This window comes from Crassostrea angulata, chromosome 5 (assembly GCF_025612915.1).
Source record: "Crassostrea angulata isolate pt1a10 chromosome 5, ASM2561291v2, whole genome shotgun sequence".
NCBI classification, from domain to species: domain Eukaryota; kingdom Metazoa; phylum Mollusca; class Bivalvia; order Ostreida; family Ostreidae; genus Magallana; species Magallana angulata.
This window is the reverse complement of record NC_069115.1, coordinates 43312414-43339262: the sequence shown is the minus strand read 5'-3', so window position 1 is coordinate 43339262 and position 26849 is coordinate 43312414. Positions and strand designations below refer to the sequence as shown.

Below are 26849 nucleotides of genomic sequence, written 5' to 3'. Positions count from 1 at the left end.
GATTAATCGGGATAAAAGTAATCCCCATCTTACTTAAATATTAATTTTAAAAATGTTCACTGCATTAAGTCCTGAAAGTATACGAAGTAATGTCTTTTTTATTAATGAAAAACCGAATATGACATGTTGATCTGGGATAAAGATAGAAACAGGGTAGTTGTTTTGTCACCGCGCTTTAGAAGCATTAATATTGAACAGATACATTGCAGCATATTTTTTTTTATTTTTACAAAGGGGCAACTCTAAAAAGTCGGTCAGTTTAACGAATAAAAGTGTATATGTAATGATTCTTTATATCTAGTAGACATTTCTGTTTTTACACTCTACATGTACATATATAGAAACCGTCAAATCAAACACCATTTGGTGTTGTGAAATCAAACTTTTCACGCGTGTTTCAATAAAACCAAATATCTATAATTGTTTGATGTAGCGGTTTTACTTAATTTTCATATACAGTGTATGTTCATGTGAAGAATTCTGTTTAAAGCATACAAATTCGATGAGCTAGCTGTTTGTACCAATTTTATTAAAAACTGAGAGAGTAAGTCTTGACCGAGAATACACATACATGTATCTTTTTGGTAAGAGATGGCTACATGTATGTTGCCTGTGGATTCTTGACATACAGTCTCAAGTTCAGTGAAGAGGAAATCTATGAAAAGGATAGTGAACCAAACTGAATTTATGTATTATTTCTGCAATGAAATCACCTTCATATCCCAGAAGAATCATCAAAGAAACATTTTTATGTTTAAATGAGTGTACCATACCTTGTGTTTATTAGGTCAGAAAATTTAATTGAAGTAAGCCATGTCTAACGATGGGACCAATCGGGAAAAAATGATAACAATTTGAATAATTCCGCCTAAAATTGATCACGTTATTCTATTTTGAGTAACGAAAAAAAATATTATTAGACTATATCAATAGAGGCAACAAATCGAGAACGATGGAATACAAGAATATTCATGATATCAGATTAAAAATATCGTAAGAACAAGGTAGACAGAGAATTTACGAGATAAATACAGATGTGAATTTAAATTATACGTGTATATTTCCTTTTTCCCGCACTTATGAGTAGTTTCGTCGAAAGTCCGTTCTAGTTCCAGTAAACAAGAAAGGCGGATATTATGTCGGTAAATTACCTCGGATGCTTCACATAACGGTACATGTATATCTGCACTAGAATTAAGACGGCTAGTTGGTCGAGGCCATTTTTTAGGCTTTATTTACCTCCTTTAGACGGCAAGCTACGTGTAAAACTGTATGGAAATATTCTTTAAAACTAAATTATTTTAGATTTTTTTCTTTTCCTATTAATAGTTATGGTAAAATGTAACATATTTTAAAATTGTAAGGCAAATTTGGTGGTCAATTTGTTGACCGTTCGGCCTCTTTAAATGAAACCTTAGCCAGGAAAAACCACGCATACCTTTGAACTTCTTCTATTAATTTAAGACAAATAATTGTGCAATTTTTAAAACAAACTACAACTTTTCCCTACGCATTCTGTTATCTCGAGATATTTAGACTTGTTTTTTTTTTTTTACATACAAATAAGTTTGTCACTAATAATTTTCATGAAATTTCGTTATATTTCAATGAGCTTTTTACTGAAAGCTTACGTTATGTTATAATCGATGTTTCCTGTATAAATCCATTAAGCTTCTTCTCTACCAATACATAAAGCGCTGGGTATTCCAAGCCTGCTTCTCAGTCTACTACTTTCTTAGTGAGGTAAGTTTCTAATCTTGGTATAAACAGTGCATAAATGTATTCAAATATGTTTTTTTAATCAAAAATGTTCCTTTTATTATAATTATATTTTTCACTGAATGTTCTGATAATGAAAAAAACATTAAAATAATTATTGCTGTATGTTATCATGAAACAGCAATACATTTTACCAAAAATGGTGCATTTAAATGAAATCGTTGCTTTACCGGAATTTCAAATTTAAATATTATTGGTTTGAACCACAGGGGCATCGTATCCGCTCTACACTATATGACATATATATAAAGCATACATATATCATATAGTGTAGAGCGGATACGATGCCCCTGTGGTTGGACTCACGACAAGTGAATAAATGCATGTATAGACAGCATACAATGTACTTAGAAATGTAATATACTTCGACACCGGAAACTTCCGGAAACTTGATAAAGAAACTTAAGGCTTTGCACAATTCTTGTGGGTTATTCAATTATTCTATCTAATTAAAGAAAATAATAAAAGAAACGAATTCATTTGTCAAAACCGGAAGTAGAGGAAGAAAACAAACTGAAAGCATGTCAGATAATAGGAAATTTATTGGTGGATTACCCAATTTTTCCAGTTAGTTATCGTTAATTGAAGCAATATCAATGTTTAGTGTTGTTTGTTTTCAGTGGATGTGTGTGTGTGGGGGGGGGGGGGGGGGAGGCATGTTAAATAAGCACAGGGGAATAGTCATTGGTATTCATATGCTCTGGCATTGTGCAAGTGTGCATAAACAAGCTTATCTTTTAAATATCTATCGTTTTAGCTGTAGCCATCGTAAACCAAAGAAGCAGATTTCTAAAACATTGGTTTAAATTTCTGAATCGATTAATTATATAATAGTGTTGTGTTGAGCATGTACTATACTTAAATAGTAGTCAGGGTTTGATACATGGTGCACGAGCCGGAGGCATAGTACATGCACAACACAACACTATTAAATGTTATTATAATGCCGAGTGTTGTATATACTGACGTGCTTTGCTATAAGTAGCTGTGACGTTTGAGTGTTGTCTTATCTCAAAAAATAATTACCGGAAAATCTAGCGTTTGTTCTGTCAAATTATTCAATTGATTTCAAATTGATTGAATATTTAATCAACAGGTTGCTGTACAATAAAAACTCGTCAAAGGTTTATGTTCTTTTTAAGAAACGAGAGACGTTTCACCTTACCGAGAAAACTCGAACTGTTTAGCAGACGAAATCTCATTGAGTTTTGTGCTTGTACATTCTTTATCAAGCGTCATTTAAAAACGATTCATAATTTTAATTGCTTGATGTCAGTCGTATGTTTCTTCGTTATATATATATAAATATCGACTTATATATCATCGGCTGCGTAACGGCAACGCGTTGGGCTTTAAGACGTAATGCTTGTAGTGGCAAGAGTTCGAAACCCGCTCGCAAACTTTTTGTTGTAAACATAAATGCCGTGCTCAATTTCGGCATAGGATGCTTAAGCTATATAAATACTTTGTATACTATGCGAAAATAGATGAGAATTGAATAAATAGCGACGAACTGAAATATTTTTTTCAAAGTGTGTTGATATCGTCGATACTAACGCACTTTGAAAAAAATGTTCATGGTTTATTGGAAATAGTTGATAGTTTTATAAACAATAATGATTGTTTTAACCTTGTTTAGCTTAATGTGATATACTTAAAAAAAGAACTCATTGCATTCTCAGCTAACTTGATAAATAGTTTCTAGATGAGAATTTTTTTTCTTTTCTCATAAGACAATAATTTACACAGAAGAAAAAATTCGGGAAGTTTGAATTATCCAATATGTCATAAACTTCATCACTTATCAACTGCATTTTCCTTTTTTTTTTTTTGAGTATGCAGCAAATTTACCTCTTATCTAGTATACTGGGCTATGCCCAAACGAATATGATTTATATATATATGAATAATGAAGATCAATGTATAATATATTTCAACTGGTTTATTCCAAATATAATGTGAAAAAAGGATACCTTGGTTATGCTTATCAAAAACAATATGATCTTTAAAAGATCAGTGCGAGAAAATTAACCCGCATCCTAATGCTTGTTTTTAAGTTTATAATAATTTAATGTTCGTTAATGTTAATATCCTTTTATTGAAGAGAATACGAAAAGAGGGGTACTGTTGAAACCCATAGATTCTTTAACATACCAATGGAGAAAGTATTGTTCGGCCAGCTCGTTTTTTCAATAACACTGCATATTTCATTTTCCGATCTTAAATGTTTACCCAGATTTGCTGAATATCATATGTTTCGGAATGAAAATGAGGGTAGGGGACATTCTTCTTGTAATCATGTAAATGATGCACTGTAATTTGCCCTGTATCTTTGGTTAACCACCACCCCACCACCATCCAAGTTCTATATAACATTAAATTAGATCCACGAGTGTTAACAAATCATCATATTATCAACAAATTAGAAATTCAGTTCCAGAATTTGTGATATAAATATATTTTTTCAAAGTGCGTTAAGAGTGTCGACACTAAAATATGTTGATGTACCTTCAGAACACACTTTGAAAAAAATTTTTTTGAGTGGGTTAATTTGGTCCAAAATTTAACGCACTTTGAAAAAAAATGTTTAAAGTGCGTTGATTTTGTCCAAAATTTAACGCACTTTTTATTTCTAAGTGCGTAAGTTTTTCAAAGTGCGTTGTCACAATGCTCAGCTATTGCGAAATTGTTTACTAATCTGCCGACCGTAAAAATCAAAATGTAAGGGTAAGGGGCATGTCGATGTTGTGACGTATTGTTTATCAAAATAAACAATAAAATGAAGTATAATTATACAAGTAGTTTCTTTTTCAATATTGTCACCTAACAGCGTAGCGCGATGGGTCAGAGGATTTACAACGAATCTCTAAGTTATGAGTTCGATCCCGCTGGTGTTTTACAGTTTTTACCTCTCCAAGCTATTTGTTGTTATATTTGTAAAATTTAAAAATTCTAAACCTGTTAAAGTATTCTAATTATAATGTAGTTTAATCCACATTGATATCGACATATGTCCCATACCACCTTCACATTCGATAATCGAGCGACGATTCACCGGCGAATGAATATTTAAACTTTTGAAGATATCGGTGTTCTAAGAAATGAATGTCACTGCCTGCTCCGTGTCGTCCAATACCAGTGTCGGGCGAATAAATTTTACCTGGGCATAATGGTACGCAATCTCAGAATTCTCGAATTTCAATGATTTGATTTAAAGAACAAAAATGTTATCAAACTGATCTTTTGTTATTCATAGCCATATACACATCACGTCTTACACAAGAAAAACTTTTGTTAATTTCTAATTTTTACATATATTCAAAATGCTGTATGAAAATTCTATAAATACATGTACACTCACTATTATAATAATAACAAAAACAAAATACTTGAATGTTAAAGTCTTTAAATTGAACAATAATTGTGATGTTCAAGTTTTTGATTTGAAAATATTCAAACAAGTTTTTTTTGTTGCTTTATTAACGGTAATTATCAAACCTAGTTAAGTTTAAATCCAGAGAACGTTGTAATGGGAATATCATGACTATGGTAACCGGTACCACTGTGCCGTTTGACCCACACTCTGTCACCGGTCCGTAGATGTAAGATAACCAGGTTGGTTCCGGTCTGGTAAATGGGAACGCTGCTTCTTCTGCTGTTCCAAGTCATGGCCCTGACCTTACTTAATCCATTCAAAACTATGTCTAAATAGATGTGTTTATTAGAGCCAGACTGAACAGAGACATAGAACACATATGTCCCCGCTGTCGGTGCTGTAAAGATACCAGTACTGGGGTTGTAGCCTGTTCCTACACTGTATATTACTATGGGGAACACTAGGGTGTCTCCTGTCCAATCAAAGTTATATGATGATATACCCGCAGAAAATGCATGGTGGTTACTCTTATCTACAATAAACCATTTGCTTTATATTCTGTTATGTCAACAATATTCGTTTAATATCAATTTTCTTTGATGTCGTTGTTAAGTTGATTCACAAAATTAAATGATTATTAAAATGCAATATTCTAATAACACATTTTATTGATTTGTAAATCAAAATACGCATTTTAGAAATATGTATCATTGAGGGTGTAATTTTCCATTAATTCAACGTAAATTGCTGCCCATGAATATTACTAAAATCACATTAGCTTTGCTGTCTTTAAGCACCCATGCATGCATCGTAATATCCTTTAGTTTGCAACAACGTTAAAGTGAGTTCACGTTCTAATTCATTTTTTTTATTATACCTTCTGCTGAAAATCAAGATTGTAGAGAATGTTTCTAGTGTTTTAATTTCTGATATTTTACGCGGAGAGTTGTTTGCAAATGTAATATAACAAGTCCAAGAAGACTGGATAACTTAATAAGTAAAGAACAGTTGATAGATAATTGTCCATTGCTTAAGGAGTTCATAACCACCTTTGTTATTAATGTATCTCAACTTTGAGGTGAGATATTTAACCTTAAATGTGGTATGGGACGTCTCCATGTTGTGACATACTATTTATCGAAAAAAAAACCCAATAAAATCAAGTGTGATTTTATAAATTGTTTTGTTTCCAAAATCGTCACCTAGCAGCGTAGCCCTGTGGGTTAGAGGTTTTACTAGGAATCCGTAAGTCATGAGTTTGAATCCCGCAGTCGATTTTAAAATGTTTACCTTTCCAAAAAAATTTCAAAACCTAATTGTTGGTTAAATATTGTGAACTTTGAGAATTCGAAAGTATTTTTATTATAATGTACATTAATATCGACAGATGTCCCATACCACCTTAAAAAGAGGTATGATTGAAACATACCACCTTAAGAAATAAACTCCTTCAGGAAAATATTTCTCCCTTGGGAAAACAAATTTCCTATCGGCTATTTGTAATTTCCTACCTGAATGAAAGACTCTCTATTGAATTTTAAATTTTAATAGCCGTAAGGATTTGAACAAAACTTCGATAGGATTTTGAAATCCGATAGAAAATCTTAATTGCCTATAGGAAAACTGTCTGTCTGAATCAAATTTCTGCACGAATTATTTTTCTCCTATAGGAAATATAATTCCTATGGTGTTTTTATTGAATTTTCAATATTTATATTTATTTCTTCAACGGGAATTTTTAGTTTCCGATGGGAAATAAATTTATAAAGGTAAATATCTTACGTGTATAGTAAATCACTCTGAAAACAAAAGTTATAATTACTCTCTACACAATGGTCTTTTATTTGGTATATATGGATTTTTACGAAAATGCATCTAAAGCGGGTGCAAAAATGCCACTTACGCATTGACATGCTTATCTGGCATAGTGTTTATACATTACAAAATCAATTCGTAGTATTATCACAGACAAAAACACAGAAAAATAATGTAAATAAAGAAATAACAAGATTTATTTAAAAGTAAAAAAAGTAAAACAAGGTTATAGCGAACACGCTTATAATGAATTGACGCTTAGAGCGTTTTTATTCCCTGAGACTTTATTACATGTTGTAAATTTGACGGATAGAAGGAATTACGTTTATAAGGAAGTCGCCCGTCCCTGGCACTTCGTTATAAGCGTGTTTTACTGTATATCTCACCATCGATTGATTTGGACAACTTTGTTTGAGCCGTTTCCAAAGACGCTAAAGCGGAAGAGAACTTCTGCTCTGTATGTTCAGACAGTGTGAACTGTGTATCAAACTTTGCAACTGTTCTGTTGAGGTTTTCTAGAAACACAATTATACAGTGTAATGTAATACATGTACATGATTTTGTATTGAAACATTGAAACATACAAGTATAGATTTATTTACTATAACAAGTTTGTCTTTTATATGATGTTAAATAAATGACCAAAGATAATTTGTGAAACCATAGGTTCCTACAATACTACATGTACATGCATTGTACAAAGCATGGAAGAATATCATTTGTGTTGTTTTTTTTTATTTCACGCCCGCTGATTCAATGACGACGCATTGAATTCGCTTCGCAGGAGGAACGAAACGAAAACAACCTTTTTTAACAAGGCATTGACATTGCTATTGAAAATCTTTGGAGTTTTATTTATTATATAATTATCAACATTAGAATAAAGAAAAAAAACCATTGAAAAAAACGAAGAATTTTCAATTAACTTTGGCAGTCACCTTAAATATCCACGAGATAAATTTTAAATATAGATGCATGTAAATACCTGTTATTTCTATAAATACCTGTTATCTCTGTTTGGGAGTCCTGTAGACTCTGTACAAATGATTTAAGATTACCAAACTCCTTTGTTAAAGAATTTTTAACTTTCAAACTTTCAATCGATGTGTTCGAATGGCGTTCAAGTTCAGAGTATTTCTTGTCTCTCGATTCATTTTCAATTTCCGTGCGTTCCTTGAAATCCAACAAGGTGACCGAGAGGTATCGCACTTCTATTTTGATATCATCGAGAGCAGTGTTTGTTTTATTAAACATTTCCTGTCTTTTGTCGTCTGATTCTTTTTGAATGACGTTCAGCTGTCGGTGCAGAGCACTAACATTGTCACTAACGTTCTGAAATTTCGTTTCCAGCTCCATGCTCTTGGCCTGACTGATTAGGCTACTTTTCTTTAGCTGGCCATTTTCCTGCTGAAGAGAATTAACCTGAATGTTTAATGCATCAACCGTCCGCTGTAGTTCTGATATTTTTGTTTCACTTGCCGCAAAACTTTCTTTCAAAATGCTGATGTCATTAATTAGAGCATGGACATTCTTGACCAAAGCGAGGCGGATAACGGTCTCCTGGTTAATCATCTGTCGTAGGAAGCTTATTTCGTAACAATCCGGTGTTTTGTTTTCCTGTAATGTTGTTGTCTTTTTGTTGTTGTCGGTAAGACGCGAAGAATCTGCCTTCGCCCAAATAAAACCAACAAATGTCGCTAAATAAAAACCAACCTCATTATTCGACTTTGTTATTCAGGTGCTGCAAACAGGCGAGAAGATTCGGACGTTTATAAGTCGATTCCTCGTGACGACTCTTAGCTTTGGAATGCTTAAGTTCATCTTTAGATATAAAACCAAGCTGTTTCTTAAAAATGGTATCATAAAAAAAACACTTTCTTTGTATAAACAAAATGAATTAACTGCCAAAATACTTGGCGCCAAAACAATTACGTAAATGCCTTTTATTAATTAGATCAACTATTGCAAAAATATGTTCCATAGCTGCTAGTAACAGTTTTGTTTTAACATGTGGATGCTTCTTATCAATAGAAGTATTCAGAAAATAATTGTGCTTGATTTAAGTAACGTTCAAGGCAATCTGTTAATACTCTAATGCGTTTTTCAGGCGATGGTCGTCTGAAGCAAACAATGTTAATGGTGCTTTTGTAATTGAATGATTGTATGACGTAAAACGTCTACATTTTTGTTTCAGTTTAGGATACTTATTGTAGACGTGTCCGTTTTTTTGTCAGCGTTTGATGTTTTGTGTTTGTCTTAAAGGAAGCATTGCTAATGCACATTTTCTACTTTTTTGTAGAACATTTCAACAATATAAACATACTTTTCAAGGAATTATATTAATATCTTCAATGAAAAGAATCGCCTACTAAAAATACACGGAAAATAAGTTTTCATTCAATTCATCCCAGTTTGAAAATGAAATATTTATTATAATGTCATTGATAACACATTGTTTTATATACCATAAATTGCGCTTCGTTTATTCTATTTTGGTAATTATTGCATAGCAACTTACTCTTACTGCACAGTATTAGTTTTGATGTGTATAGATTCATTTTAGTTGGGGAACAATTTGCACGACTGGTAAAGGTTACTTGTTGACAAATTTGACTTTTGAGAGAGACAAATTATCACTTATAAATACGTGCTTTACATGATTTTTAGGACTTGATTTTAATCAACTCATCTATGCAGTTACTCTGGCAAACCGGAAGTGAAACAGTGTTTTTACCTCAGCACAAATCATCGCCGCTGTCAAAACTTAGTTCTTAAAAATAATTGATAAATTCGATGTAATGTATGCTGAAGCATTGCCTTTCAAGGAACTTATTATTAATACCTTGAAAATATTCAGATTTGAAATAATACGAACAATTCAGATATTGTTTGTAGTTGTATGTATTCCTACGCCAGAGTTCAATAAAGTCTCGTTCAACCCGACGCTAGGCAGTCTCCGTAAATCTGCGACAAACAGAGAGTCTCTCTTGCTTGTCGGAGATTAACGACGACAGCTGAGCGTCGGGTTAAACGAGACTAGAGTTCAATATTGCTTGGATCCATACAATTTTTCAGAAATATTTTGATAACTTACATAGTTTGATGGAATTAATTCTATTTTACCTATCACAACATGATTCATATGGGATATCTCAAAATTCTTGTCGGAAAAGTCTGAGAATTCATATAATTAATTTATACGTAATTCAAATAAAGATTAGAAACTACTTGCCATGCAAAAAAATATAACGTTGATTTTAAAATAAAAAGTAATCAATAAAATCCACTCCCATCAGGACTTCAGTACTTTGATTCAAGAATAAGGTTACCAAAAATCTAAATCTTATTAAAGGTCATTTAGTTTATTTTCTTTAAATGTTCAAATATTGCTTTTCTTCAATGCAAGAAGAAAATAAAACGGCTTTTGTAATCATTTCATAATCTCTCTCTCTGTCTTTCTGTCTGTCTCTCTCTCCCCCCCTCTCTCTCTCTCTCTCTCTCTCTCTCTCTCTCTCTCTCTCTCTCTCTCTCTCTCTGTGCACAATTATTATAATTGTCACACATTGAAACCAAGAGAAGTCTATACTTTGTGTAAAAATTATCATTGCTCATTTTATTTTATAGACAGTAGAAATAACAAAACAAATTTGATATATACATGTACAAATACCTAATATTCCTGATATAAATCGAATTTACAGTTCGAAGCATTTCAAATGCATTGAATTGATCAATGACAGTAAAAAGCATTAAGCATTAAGTATGTAATTTAAAAAAATTGCGCACTTCCACGTTAAATTATCAAATGATGTTTATAAGTACTTTTTCCACCGCCAACAAATTTTAATAAGTCTCTTATTCATATTTTTTCATTTCATTCTAGTTCACCTGGGTCACTCAGGTGACCTATTGCAATTGGTCGTCGTCCGTCGTCGTGTGTTGTGCGTCGTCCGTTGTAAATTTTACGATTTTAATTTCTTTTTAAAAAACTACAATGCCAATTGTTACCATTTTTAGTTATAACATCTAAATCTAAATTGTAAAATATATTACTTTACCACCCCAAGGCCTCAATGGCGGGATCAAATATGCTAAAAATTCTAATATTAAAGCCCTCTACCAAAATTGTGAAAATCGGCAGTTATGGGTTCAAGCTTTAGGATGTGTTCATTGATAAAAATGTATTTAATCTTAACACTCTTCTTTTTTACTCCCATGAATATTTGAGAAAAACTAAATTCTTGTCATATTATGATGTCCATGGAGTTTATCTAAATTGTGAAATACATTGCCCCTAAATCAGAGGTTATGACCATAGAACAGGGCCAAATAATATAACCATATAGTGAAAATGTATTCAATCTTAGAAAATTGTCTTTATTCCAATATTCTAAATAAGTAAAAAAAACCCACCGAAATGCATGATTATAATGTCAATGAACCAGTGGAATCAATGGACCAAGGGTCAGGGGTTCAAGCCCTATCGTGGTAGCCAAAATGTCCATTAAGTGAAATTGGTTAAATCGTAGAAAATCTTTTTCTCTACTCCTATATATAATTATATTCAAAGATAACTAAATGCATTGTTATTATGTCAGTGACCCTTACGTCAAGGGTTCAGGGCTTAGACAATATAGCAATATAGTTTAAATAATTATACAATATTTTTTCTGTTCTTTCACAGACGTAGGAAATAATCAAAATGCATTGATTTAATGTAAATGATGTCCATTTCTTAATTTGTGAATATAATTGCCTATTGGGGTAGGGTTAAAGCTTTTATAAAAAGTGCGGGGGGGGTTGTAACAAAAGAACCATTTAGTGAACATGTATTTGTTTGAGGTCATTTAGATTGAGTCTGTCGGATCAGTAACCTATTGTCGTCTGTCGTTTGTCGTATATCATTTTTCATCTTTCAATCTTTTAATTTTCTGTGTAATGTATGCTTGTAGCAATTAACTATATGCCTTTTGTGTGCCCCTAGAAGAAGGGTATAAATACATGTGATCCGATGTAATGCGACATCCCCCTAATGAATTAATGTTTGAAAACATCAAATGATATAAGTGAGAGTAATATTAAGAGTAGTCTCTGATTAAGGATTCCAAAAATAAGCTTGAAATACAAACATTGGATACCCTGATAGGTCCATTTAAGGGCTGTGGTATTCAGGTAACCATGAAGGCCTATGAGTCTTTTGTTTTTCAGATAGCAAGGGAAAATGGTTTTGATGATTATGTATATTTTTAGTCCCCCTTCGAAGAAGGAAGGGCATATTGCTTTGCTGTTGGCTGGCTGTCGGTCGGTCCACCAATGGTTTCTGTTCATTTTCTTCGCAGAAGTTGCACGTATTGAGATGAAATTTGGTATACACATTTTTTTTAATAATATCTAGGTCAATTTTGATTTTAGGTACGATCGAGCAATGTTCGAGAGAGTTATCCCCTTGGACTTAGTAAAATTTTACTTATTTGCAGTTTCCGTTTATTTTCTTCGTAGCGGTTGCATGTATTGAAATGAAATTTGGTATACAGATTTATAATGATAATAACTAGACCAAGTTTGAATTTTAGTACGATCGATTAATCTTTGACAGAGTTATGCCTCTCGGACGTAGACAAATTCCACTTATTTGCAGTTTCCGCTCATTTTCTTTGAGGAAGTTGTACATATTGAAATGAAATTTGATATACAGATTTATCATAATAATGTCTAGGTCAAGTTCGATTTTGGTTACAATCGAGCAACAATTTTTGACAGTTATGCCCCTTGGACTTAGAAAAATTCCAATTTTTGCAGTTTCCGTTCATTTTTGTCATGGATGTTTCCAAGGGAGGAAGCATAAGTGTATCACAAACAACTCTTGTATTAAAAACTGTATATATAAGTTTAGCTTCAAACGTTATCATATCTGTGCTAAAAATATGCTAAGAATAAGACGCTGATCATGACGACATTTTCTTTCTAGCATTCCTTCAGTGCCCAGATAATAACCAATCAGTCACGAAAGCTATTTGATGTTTTATATTAAGACTGAATGAATACAAACTTTGCCCATTGCGTAATTTTGTCCTCTCCTTCTCCAGTCTTAAAAGCCGTAACAAATTGTCTCAATTTTTACATGTATCATTACGGTCGTAAGACAGTTTGATAATTAGAACCGTTCCACCAAGAGCTTGGACTTTGGGGAGAAACGTGAGAAACTCCGATTTGATGAAGGCGGGGTTTACACATTGTTAACTGTCCAGCCATTGGCTAATAGATATGCATAGATTGAACACAATGACACTCGTCCGACTTCATCAAGGGATGTATATTTTACTGAAACACGTCAATTTCACACAGCAGAGCAACGCTTTTGACATTCTATGAATATATATGAGGTTCTATTAGCGAATTAGAAGAAAGGAGGTCAATGTTTGACAGCTTGTTTTGATGAGCAAACCAGATATTAAAATCCAACCGAAAGTCCAAGCTCTTGTTAAATTGGTTCTATTTTCGTTTTCTTCAGAAAATGGAGCTGAAAACACTACTTCTCTTCTCGTGTTTTCTCGCCCTGGCCAGTGGTTTTGCGTTGATTTCAGGAAGGTCATCCAGTGGCCTGCCTTACTATCTAAAGCTACCTGACAGAGACATCCGAGAAACAGTGCAATTTCCTAAGGTAATTGTTCCGTTTTGATTTACTTTAAATTTTGTGAGTTAGTAGTATTGTTATCATATTTATGATGATGTTATGCTATGGGATGCTATGTCTTCATCTTTGATAAAATATCAATTCATTTTAACTTTGTATTCATCAGCCTACAGGAAACCCCTGTAAAGACAAATATACACAACTTCGAGGAGCATTCCGAATTCTGACAGTGCGCAGGAAAAAAATGTAAAAATATCACCGGATGATTATTGTTATTATCAATTTAAAAAAAATAGAGTTGTTTCCTATCTGTTTATTTTTTAAGACTGCCATGGTTGTCTCTTGGGTGCTATATTTAAAATTCAATCTTTGAACTTATAGAAATTTTGCTCAAATGTCAATAAAAACATTGCCTGATGTTTATGAACTGAGTGCCATGGAATAAGGAACCCCTATATATACTATGTACATGTACTTTTGAGGCTGTTGAAAAGCGAAGCTATGATTGGCTTTTGAACTCGTTACATTTCCTACATTTAAACCTTTTTCTTATTGGGCTTAGAAGCAGCCTTTACATCATACACAAATTAAAATGCTCCCCGATGTATACTATAGATATTTTGTTTACCATGACGGATATGATTTATACATTGTGATTCACCTTCTTTTTAAGATATGAATCAAATTAAACTTCGTTCACGATTTTAGTATATAACAACATACATCAAAGGGTTTGATAGTCAGGTACAAATCTGATAGTCATCGATTCGAAACTCGCAAGGACTTTTTAGATATTAGTAAAATGAAATATCTTGATTACTACTTTATATTGTATAACATAGGTAGAAATAAAAATCATTCCTTAAATATATATACTACAAAATATGCCGAGATCAAAGAAATGCCGCGGACATTATTCTCCAATATACCACGAACGTCATCAGTAAAATATCAGATCAGAAATACCTATTTGTCTCGCATTGATCATGAAAGTACTACTTCCAACCGTAAACAGTTTTAAAACCATGCCAATTTCACGTGTTAGTTCTAGTCAGAACTATTTGTATTGCCTCACATGTTTATATTCTGAGAGATCAATGCGGTGGTTCCTAGGACCTCCTTAGCACATTTTCACTGCTTGTTTTTACATTAAATATATAACGTGTAGTGGTATATAACGTGTTGTGGTAATATTATTAAATATATAACGTGTAGTGGTAAAATATTAGAAATATCATTCAAAGATATTTTATTAGTAAGTGAAGAGCATTCTGTCGTCTGCATGTGATTCCTTTGATCGATACACATGTAAACATTACTAACAAAACCGTTGGGATTACACGGAACAGCCGTCCAAATTAATCAATGACCTAGCTATATATAGATCGTCTTTCTATTGGAGAAACGATCTGTAGAATTAATGGGCTGTTAGTAGAATAGTTATCGTGAATATTGCAGGATAACCTCCTCAGTCTCGAAATGTTGTTTAAAATATAAAAGCCTCGATCGGCTAACGCATCGGCTATTATATTTAAAAAAAACCCATTTCTTGACCTCAGAGATAATTGTGCAACATTCACGAAAACTCGTACTTTATTTCTTACGTATATAGAAGTATAGCATAGAGCGTGATAACTGGTATATTACTCAACCAAAATCAAGGACCACCCGATAAAGTACTCTTAAAGTAAATCCACCCTCCTGTGACGTCATACATTTTACATAAACCATGAATTCATTAAAATTCTTGTAAGTAGATTTGTAATTTCTATGTTATTATAGGTGCACATCAAAAACTCAAATCATTGTTTACTTGGAGATATTTACTAAGCGTTTTTCATCCTTATATTCGACATAATTCAATAATGACAAAGGGAAATAACTCTTTTCTACTTTTCTCTAAGTGATATATCTAAATGCTATAATTTTTCTAATGTAAACAATTTTTTCTTTTTTTTTTAATTAATTTTAGTTTTCTGGCATAGTAAGCAATAAAATTTAAATAGACAAACAAGTATCCATCCACTTATATATAATTTTAAAACAAAAAAAAAGTATTATTTTCAGATGATAATTTCAGCCTTTGGTTTTTATTACCTTACATCTTAAAAAGTATGGATACATATATATTTTATTTATTTTTTGATGAAATTCAAGTCCAATAAGTTAAAAAAAGTTAAGTTTTTAACTTTGAACCCGTAATTTAATAGGTACGGAGTTACCTTAATATTATCTATCTATCTATCTATCTATCTATCTATCTATCTATCTATCTATCTATCTATCTATCTATCTATCTATCTAGATCGATCGATCGATCGATCGACTTTTCCTTACATTCGTCCAGTATCAAATGGTAATTTTAATTTAATATCAATTCAAAATTTTGATTATCATATTTTCATATTAAATAAAATATAATGATGTTGGTTCTTGCAATGACTCCTCAGCTGCAGTCTATACTATATAATGAATATATTACTAATTGTGGTGTACTATGACTTATTATCTGCCAAATTTGACTTCATAATAATTACAAAATACTTATTTTAAAAATAAGTATCATGTCAGCCTTCATCTTTACAATGTGAGGGTTTTGTGCTTACGGAACTCCACACAAGACCTTGACATAAGTCGCCTTAAGTTAAAACATGACGAGTTATGTACCTTAAAGAAAAGAAAATAGTAATATCACAATACACGTTCTGCTCTCTGTAGTGTTCTCGTTATATGGAGACCTGTGTGCCTGACCGGGACGAATGTTGTGGAGAGCTTACATGTCGCAACATTCTACGCGACTTCTGTCTCTACCCACTGGAACAGTGCAGATGTAATAAACTCCGCATATATCAAGGTGGGTATATCGCCATAATTTGAAAGTTTAATAAAAAGCATCGGAACCTAGTAAAGTAGCATAAAAAACAGTGTTCATTATCTAAAATTTACATCGATCCTGTCGATGCGAGTCCAATATAACAGAAAAGAAAAGTCTGATGATTTGTTGGGATTTATTATGCATCATTTCAAGACACGATTCTTTAATCCCTATAGAAATCATCTTTAATTTTGATCAGATTTCTCCTGCAACACTTGCGAAAAGATCTAATTAAAAACAATGGCAACCCAGACGTCATTGTTATTAAACACTATAGGGCCGCTTGTGCCCTTCCTATGCATTAGTTGGTATGATTGATTGTCTCAAAAAGGAGTGATAAGCGGTAAACAGTTTTTTTTCTAACTTGAACAAAAATTTGTCGCAAAATAAATATCCTAGTATATCTCTTTAAGAAATAAATGATTAGCAAAACTTGATATAAACGATAAATTTAAAATGGAGGTTTCCCATCCTGCTTTTGCGTGTTATCGGAGAAGTGGGGAAGAGGTTGTCGTTAGTTTTGGTTTCTGATGAAAATCATTTGTAATAGATACTTATAAATTGCACTTCTTTATAACATACATTATACAATACAATTACTTATGCCATACACGATTGTCACATTTATATTCATATATTTTAAAACTTAATTACTTACTTACTAATGCTACAATGATACTTTTTTACATATTCTGTCTAATACCGTGCGCAGAATGAAATGTGATGGTCATTCCAGTGTTGTTATGTTTCAAGAATTTACTTTGTAGTTGTATGTCTAGGTTGACGTATGATAGAGAATAGAAAAACGTTATAGATCAGCAGAGATGATCATTGCATTGAGATATATTATATACCTCAACTGTATTTAATTTCCAAATCATTTATTTTCAAAAAAGGAAAAAATATTATATCGCAATGTTGCACAATATAACAAAATGCTCACTGCACTTAAACCCTCTAGTTCCCCACAAAACTAAAGAACGTTTAAAAATTCAATTTTTTTTCACTTCTGCTTTGAAGGAATGTACACTGCTCAACTGATATAAAATTAGTTTCAATTGTTTAATGTACAATGTTCAATTTTAAAATTTACAATGATCAATTGTATTTATTTTAGTGACTTTCATGTTTTATTTTTTGTTCTGTTTTAGATGTACGCAGATAACTCAAACGCAAGAAACAGGGAAGAAGAGATTACCATATTAAAAACCTTTAACGTCAACTGTCAATCAAGTGATCTATGACATGAGAATTCGATTATCTATTTTTTTTTTAGTAAAAACGTAACTATAATGAAGAAAACCAACAAATACATTTTATTTTGCTAGATTCTTGCATTCGAACTGTCCCACAAATGTTAAATAACACCCACTTGTTCTTTATACGTTTTATTTTATAAACTTATAAAAAAAAAATGATAAATTCGGCAAATATAAAACTTTTAACGTCAACTATGAATCACGTGACCTGTCACAAAAGAATCTTTGTATGTACTATTGTGTAGAACATAAAAATAAATGATGAAAAACAATAAATACATTTTTTGTATGATTGCATACAGACTGTTCTACGGATGGTAAATAACACCAGTTGCTACTTATATAACATTTTTCAAATCCAAGTTAGCTAGTTCTTTACAAGTTATAAACTTATAAAAATTCACAAATTCGACAATTCCCGTTGAATGTCCTGTACAAGCAGTATATGTATTCAACATTGTACATAAAAGACCTGATTGGCTATAAGTATCCCGATGAAAAGTACACAACATCAAGAACATGGACTACACTGTCATTCGGTTGTTGTATAGTGCTTCCTCCTCGACAGTGTAGTATTATCCTTAATACAGCAATTATATTTTCTAAAATCATGAATGGACTAATGTGATTAGCTTTGATGCAGCAGAGGTGGCTAAAAAAGCTTTAACTTTAAGTATTAAGACAGAAACAAAATATAAAAAACATTCAGATTTATTTACCATTTCAAATTAAAATTTCCATATATTCCATTGTATGTCATTTTTTCCTCATGTTTTGAATTAAAGTCACTGACAAATACCTAAAGATTTTTTAAATAGTGACCGGAAATGAAGATCAAAATAAGCATACACAAAAGGGTTAACAATATAATGTACAATAAAAGCTCTTTGAAAAATGACAAGAATGTTAAGTGAAAATTCGTCCAACGTAGACCAAAACCTTGAGGGATTCTCGCTCGAAACTATAAGCAGTACAAATGTTGGAAGGTAGAATATGATGTAGAATATAACAATCGTCACAAACATTGACGTAAAATTGTGACGTACACGCCGTCTATAGGTATTCTTTTTTCTGCTGATTGATGAATCCAGTACGTTTTTCTGTGCCTCTTTGTAGTTTGGAGTACTGGTTGCCTTCGTTTCACTTGACTTATCAACATCAGCAACATCTTCGGACAGTTTTAAAGTTGTCATCGCAAGTCCTTTCGTCGTTCGTTTAGAATTCCGAATACTATTGAACCGATTCTAGATTGTTATGCCTACAGGAATGTATAGTGCCACTGTGAATATCATGACAAGTAAAATTAACGAGAACTCCAAAAGGAAATAAAGTTTTGCATTTGTACCAAAAACGATCTTTTATTACCCCACAAGAAGTGACGTTAATTTCTATGCCGTTGTATTCAACAGAACCTTCAAGCCGTCCAATTAAGAATAGCATTGGTAGTGAAGTTATAATCGAGATTGCTAAAACAAAGAGAAGAACAATTTTCCTGGTCCGTCCCGTCAATTGGTGCCCGTTTGTTTGACAGACTTTAAGGTATCTGTTGACGGCAATCACAAGGAGCATGGCAGCAGAAACACTAAATGTAAAGGTGATTGAAAAACAAAGGCCTTTACATAAAAAATCCCAATGAAACGCCAGGCTGTAAAAGTTAATAATAATTGCAAAACTGCTTCCGCAAATACATTCTAAAAGATCTGCCAAAGCGAAGTAAGGGAAAAAATATCGGTTTTCAGTCCTAGGCATACGGCAGGCATAGAAGTAAAGAACCACTCCATTTTCCGCCAATCCGAAAAAAAGAAGGAAGGACGCCAAAGCTATGTTAATGTACATTTTCTCTCGAAAATTCAAATTGTAATTTTCCGCGGTGTAATTCATTATAATAGTTTTGGTGTCCTGACTGTTGCAGATAAAAAATGTTTCTCTCGTTAAATGTGCATCAGTATGCTCACCATCTAAAAATGTTTTTAACTTACATATGGGCTCTAAATTTAACAGTTTTAGTGACAAAATATGAACAAACATCTTTCTATGAAATTCAACGGAGAGAAGTTTGACATTAAAAAGTTTAAAATACAGACAGCTCTATTATTCTTCACATCTTTTTATCAGCTTGTAAAAACCACTTTACATCCAATTGTAGGCAACTATTTTCAAACTTTGTAAGTTGGTATAAAAATGCATAGAATGATGCAGCTAACCTAACCTGTGGACGCTATTAGAAGTGTAACTATATATGCTTACACGTTTTCAGACTCAACATCGATATCACTATTTCATTTAAGCCATGTATGCCTGTATGGCATTATATAATAAAACATACCTGATAATGCTTTAGGAAAAAAACTAATTATTGTATTCTTTAATTTAAATACCCTGTATCAAAAGTTATAGTGTTAATACATACAGAAATAGTCTTTGTTTAACTTTCCCCATACAAAAAGAAACATAGACAATTGGTGTACGTAAAACCTTAGTGGAATTTTATTTTTTCAATCAGACACACATTAGCATCTTCAAACTGAAGTGATGAGGTGCAGAGGATAGGTTTGTGGATATAGATATTTCCCATTTCAGCACAAATACAAATGTTTTGGGACAACGGTAATTTAAAAGATAATTGATTACCACAGAAAACAGTGCGTTGAAACATTCAAAGAAGAAGATTTAAAGATTAATTTTTGTTCAGTACGACAATTCATGTGTACAATTCAGTTTATAAATGCATAAATGGCATGGCATTCAAGTTTTTAGACATGCCCCGCTAGAACTTTTTTGCACCATGCAATCAACACTATTTAAATGAATTTATTTAAAATGATTTTACAGAAGATTGATATGTTAATTGAAACAATATTATCGTTTTAAGGTAAAATATATTGCTTCCTCAAGATATAAATGTATAATCAAGTTACGTGCACAATAATACTTTAAAAAATTTAAAGTTTACATGTTGTGTAATATTTAAAGATAGATTTCAACTACTAGATTGTGTTAGTTATCGAAACAATTCTAAAAATTGTATGGATCCAAATACTATTGATATCGAACGAACTCTAGTCTCATTTAACTAGACGCTTGGCTGTATCCGTTAATATCTGACAAGCTTAGCAAGAGAGCCCCCTCTCTGCTTGTCGCAGATTTACAGAGACAGCCGAGCGTCTGGTGGAACGAGACTATATTAACTCTGGCGTAGGAATACACGAGACTACAAAAATATCTAAATTGTTCGTAGTATATAAAATTTGACTATTTTCAAAGTGTTTATAGAAAAGTTTCCTTGAAAAACAATGCTTCTGCATACGTTACATTGAATTTGTTGCTATTATTTTCAAGAATTTAGTCTTGTCAGCGGTGATGATTTGTGCTTAGGTCCAAACAGGTTTCACTTTCGGTTTGCCAGAGGAACTGTATAGGAGAGTTGATTAAAATCAACTCCCAAAAATTTCAAGAACCAATGGTACTGTTTTGTAGCAATTGTATCTTCTCGGGACCTATCTGGCAGCCTTGGAAAACATATCCGAAGTTGTTTTCCGAGCTTAAAGGAATTTTAAGATAAAGCTAGCTATTCATTATAATATTAAAAATAACTTTGCATTATAAGACCTAAGCTACTCTTACTTTTTGACATTTACAATAAAACACAAAATTTCAATTGAAGATGATATCGAATTCAAATGGTACAGTTTATCTACGGTAGTACAGTATTACCTGAATCCTCTACTATGGAGTCGAGCATGCGTATTCCAGTGAAAAGGACTAACGTAGTTTCTAGTGCTCGAGAGCGCTAGCAATAACTCCGCCTAAGAAAACAAGTTGACCAATCATACAGTTTTTACACTGGCGACGAGCATTGTTTATGCTTGATGCTGCTGACTTACCTTATTTAATTCATCGTGATGCTATCGGGAAAACCAAACCAAAGCCGTTTTAATGATAACTGAGAGACAGAAACTCTATATTCAGTCGATGAAGGTATATTGCTATATAAGTAAGGAAGGTTTACTATAGAAAAATTGTCATCACGTTTATCATAAAGTTTTGTTGTTAGGTTACCATCAATGCCCCCTTCCAGTTAAATATCCAAGTATGAAACAGATGACAATCACATGAAACAGATGACAATAGAATTTTTGAAAGGACATCGGGAAATTTGTCTGAGGGTGAAAAAAAATTGTCAAAAAGAGTTTACAGAGAGATGCAGAGTCAAGAGGATAATTTTTGTCACCCGACCCGCATATTATCGCCCGACCCCTGGAGCTCAGACCCCGATGATCGAGAGAGGCGATCGGTCGACTCAAAGACTTTCAAAGAGCCAAAGGTAATCACTTCGTTATATTATAATTTTGGCTGCATTGGTTCGAATAGTTTATCATCATCCGACTATGTTTTTCGGACACTAAAACTCCAGTCACACCTCCATTAACAACCGACGGCCAACGGTTTTTAAAGCAATAATGGGATTATTCAAGCGACAGTCGGCAGTTCATCATCCGTTGTCTTGGTCCATATCGACCTCTTTTTGAGTCGACCGACCACAAAATTTTTCTGCATGTTATAATTTTTCTGCGTCGATGGCCGAAATTTCGTCATTAATTTGAAAGCAACACCCCGCGTGGTTCCAGGTGAATGCTCAGCTATTGCGAAATTGTTTAGTAATCGGCCGACCGTAAAAATCAAAATGTGACTTAAGATGGAGAGGGACATCTCCATGTTGTGACGTATTGTTTATCAAAATTAGCAATAAAATAAAATATAATCATACAAGTAGTTTCTTTTCCAATATTGTTACCTAACAGCGTAGCGCGGTGGGTCAGAGGATTTACAACGAATCTGTAAGTCATGAGTTCGAATCCCGCTTGTGTTTTGCAGTTTTTACCTCTCCAAGCTATTTTTTGGTTTAATATTGTAAAATTTTAAAATTCTTAACCGGTGAAAGTATTCTAATTATAATGTAGTTTAATCCACATTAATATCGACAGATGTCCCATGCCACCTTCACATTCGATAATCGAGCGATGATTCACTGGCGAATGAGTATTTAAACTTTTGAAGATATCGGTGTTCCAAAAAATTAATGTGACTGTTCTGCGTCGGCCGATACCAGTGTCGGGCGAATAAGTTTTACTTGGGCATAATGGTACGCAATCTCAGAATTGATTTGATTTAAACAACAAAAATGTTATCAAACTGATCTTTTGTTATTCATAGCCATATACATATAACCTCTTACACAAGGAAAAACTTTTGTTAATTTCTAAAATTTTTTTTACATATATTCAAAATGCTGTATGAAAATTCTATAAATACATGTACTGTATTATAATAACAAAACGAAATACTTGAATGTCAAAGTCTTTAAATTGAACAATAACTGTGCTGTTCAAGTTTTTGATTTAAAAATATTCAAACAAGTTTTTTTGCTTTATTAACGGTAATTATCACATCTAGTTAAGTTTAAATCCAGAGAACGTTGTAGAGGGAACATTATAACTGCGGTAACCGGTACCATAGTTTCGACTGACCCACACTCTGTCACTGGCCTGTAGATTTAAGATAACCAGGTTGGTTCCGGTCTGGCGAATGGAAATGCTACTCCCACTACCGTAACTAGCCTCGGCCCTGACCTTACTGGATCCATTCAAAACTATGTCTAAATAGATGAACTTTTGAAAGGCAGACTGAACAGAGACATAGAACACATATGTCCCCGCTGTCGGCGCTGTAAAGATACCAGTACTGGGGTTGTAGCCTGTTCCTACACTGTAGATTACTGTGGGGAACACTAGTGTTCCTCCTGTCCAACCAGAGTTACCTGATGATATTCCCGCAGAAAATGCATGGTGGTTACTCGTATCTACAATAAACAATTTGCTTTATATTCTGTTATGTCAACAATATTCGTTTAATACCAATTTTCTCTGATTTCGTTGTTAAGTTGATTCACAAAATGAAATGTTAATTAAAATGCAATATTCTGATAGCACATTTTATTGATTTGTAAATCAAAATACGCATTTTAGAAGTATATATCATTGAGTGTGTAATTTTCCATTAATCCAACGTAAATTGCTGCCCATGAATATTACTAAAATCACATTAGCATTGCTGTCTTTAAGCACGCATGCATGCATCGTAATATCCTTTAGTTTGCAACAACGTTAAAGTGAGTTCACGTTCTAATTCATTTTTTTTTATTATACCCTCTGCTGAAAATCAAGATTGTAGGTTTTAATTTCTGATATTTTACGCGAAGATTTGTTTGCAAATCTAATATAACATCTAAACATAAAAAAGTCCGAGAATACTGGATAACTTAATCAGTAAAGAACAGTTGATAGATAATTGGCCATTGCTTAAGGAGTTTATAACCACCTTTGTTATTAATGTATCTCAACTTTCAGGTGAGATATTTAACCTTTAAGGTGGTATGGGACGTCTCCATGTTGTGACATACTATTTATCGAAAAAAAACCAATAAAATCAAGTGTGATTTTATAAATTGTTTTGTTTCCAAAATCGTCACCTAACAGCGTAGCCCTGTGGGTTAGAGGTTTTACTACGAATCCGTTAGTCATGAGTTTGAATCCCGCAGTCGATTTTAAAATGTTTACCTTTCCAAAAAAATTTCAAAACCTAATTGTTGGTTAAATATTGTGAACTTTGAGAATTCGAAAGTATTCTTATTACAGCAAAACTCGGCAAAACTCACGAATTATTTTTCTCCTATAGGAAATATAATTCCTATGGTGTTTTCATTGGATTTTCAATATCTATATTTATTTCTTCAACGGGAATTTTTAATTTCCGATGGGAAATAAATTCATAAAGGTAATTATCTTACATGTATAGTAACTCACTCTGAAAACAAAAGTTACAATACTCTCTACACAATGATCTTTTATTTGGTATATATGGATTTTTACGAAAATGCATCTAAAGCGGGTGCAAAAATGTCACTTAGACATTGGCATGCTTATCTGGAATTGTGTTTATACACTGCAAAATCAATTCGTAGAATTATCACAGACTAAAACACAGAAAAATAATGTAAATAAAGAAATAACAAGATTTATTTAAAAGTAAATACAGTAAAACAAGGTTATAGCAGAATGAATTGACGCTTAGAGCGAAGTTGTTATCATTCCCCGAGACTTTATTACAAGTTGTAAACTTGACGGATAGAACGAATTACGTTTATAAGGAAGTCGCCCGTCCCTGGCACTTCGTTATAAGCGTGTTTTACTGTATATCTCACCATCGATTGATTTTGACAACTTTGTTTGAGCCATTTCCAAAGACGCTAAAGCGGATGAGAACTTCTGCAGTGTATTTTCAGACAGTGTGAACTGTGTATCAAACTCTGCAACTGTTCTGTTGAGGTTTTCTAGAAACACAATTATACAGTGTAATATAATACATGATTTTGTATTGAAACATTGAAACATGCAAGGATAGATTTATTTACTATAACAAGTTTGTCTTTTATATGATGTAAAATAAATGACCAATGAGAAATTGTGAAACCAGAGGTTTCAACAACACTACATGTACATGCATTGTAAAAAGCATGGAGGAATGTCATTTGTGTTGTTTTTTATTTCAAGTCTGCTGATTCATTGACGACGCATTGATTTCGCTTCGCAGGAAGAACGAAAATAATCTTTGATTTTTTTTATCAAGGCATTGACATTGGAATTGAAAATCTTTGGAGTTTTATTTATTTTACAATTATCAACATTAGAATAAACAAAATAAAAACAATTGAAACAAAGAAAGAATTTTCAATTAACTTTGGCAGTCACCTTAAATATCCATGAGATAAATTTTTAAAAGATAGATGCATGTAAATACCTGTTATTTCTGTAAATACCTGTTATCTCTGTTTGGGAGTCCTGTAGATTCTGTACAAATGATTTAAGATTACCAAACTTCTTTCTTAAAGAATTTTTAACTTTGAAACTTTGAATCAATGTGTTCGAATGGCGTTCAAGTTCAGAGTATTTCTTGTCTCTCGATTCATTTTCTATTTCCGTGCGTTCCTTGAAATCCAACAAGGTGACCGAGAGGTATCGCACTTCTATTTTGATATCATCGAGAGCAGCGTTTGTTTTGTTAAACATTTCCTGTCTTTTGTCGTCTGATTCTTTTTGAATGACGTTCAGCTGTCCGTGCAGAGCACTTACGTTGTCACTAACGTTCTGAAATTTCGTTTCCAGCTCCATGCTCGTGGTCTGACTGGTTAGGCTACTTTTCTTTAGCTGACCATTTTCCTGCTGAAGAGAACTAACCTGAATATTTAATGCATCAACCGTCCGCTGTAGTTCTGATATTTTTGTTTCACTTGCCGCAAAACTTTCTTTCAAAATGCTGATGTCATTTACCAGAGCATGGACATTCTTGACCAAAGCGAGGCGGATAACGGTCTCTTGGTTAAGCATCTGTCGTAGGAAGCTTATTTCGTAACAATCCGGTGTTTTGTTTTCCTGTAATGTTGTTGTCTTGTTGTTGTTGTCGGTAAGACGCGAACGCGAAGAATCTGCTTTCTCTAAAATAAAACCAACACATATCGTTAAAGTAAAAACCAACTTCATTGTTCGGCTTTGTTATTTAGGTGCTGCAAACAGGTGAGAAGATTCGGACGTTTATAAGACGATGCCTCGTGCCGACTCTTAGCTTTGGAATGCTTAAGTTTATCTTTAGATATACAACCATCTGTTTCTTAAGAACGATATCATAAAAACACTCTCTTTATATATAAAAATGAGTTAACTGCCAAAATACTTTGCGCCAAAACAATAACATAAATGCTTTTTGTTAAATAAAGTATTAAAACATTATATTCCATGACTGCTAGAAACAGATTTGTTTTAACATGTGGATGCTTCTTATCAATAGATGTATTCAGAAAATCATTGTGCTTGTTTTAAGTAACGTTCAAGGCCATCTGTTAATACTCAAATGCGTCTTTCAGGTGATGGTCGTCTGACGCAAACAATGTTAATGGTGCTTTGGTAATTAAATGTAGGACGTAAAACTCCTATATTTTTGTTTCAGTTTAGTAAACTTATTGTAAACCTTCCCGATTTTTGTCAGCGTTTGATGTTT

The 26849-nt window shown here is 32.8% G+C and overlaps 1 protein-coding gene across 2 annotated transcripts; it reads right to left on the bottom strand.

Annotated features, from left to right (window-relative positions):
* Positions 1 to 5165: 5165 nt before the first annotated feature.
* On the bottom strand, positions 5166 to 26409 carry LOC128182828 (multimerin-1-like). Of its 2 annotated transcripts, XM_052851581.1 has the most exons (4): positions 25615 to 26409; positions 25000 to 25128; positions 7357 to 7485; positions 5166 to 5687 (listed from the first exon to the last, which is right to left on the bottom strand). In XM_052851581.1, the coding sequence occupies exons 1-4, from the start codon at positions 26333 to 26335 to the stop codon at positions 5278 to 5280; spliced, it is 1389 nt and encodes a 462-aa protein (XP_052707541.1). In that variant the 5' UTR covers positions 26336 to 26409; the 3' UTR covers positions 5166 to 5277. The 2 variants fall into 2 exon arrangements, with proteins under 2 accessions (XP_052707541.1, XP_052707542.1); XM_052851582.1 differs by lacking the exons at positions 5166 to 5687; positions 7357 to 7485 and adding an exon at positions 23034 to 23598.
* Positions 26410 to 26849: the final 440 nt, after the last annotated feature.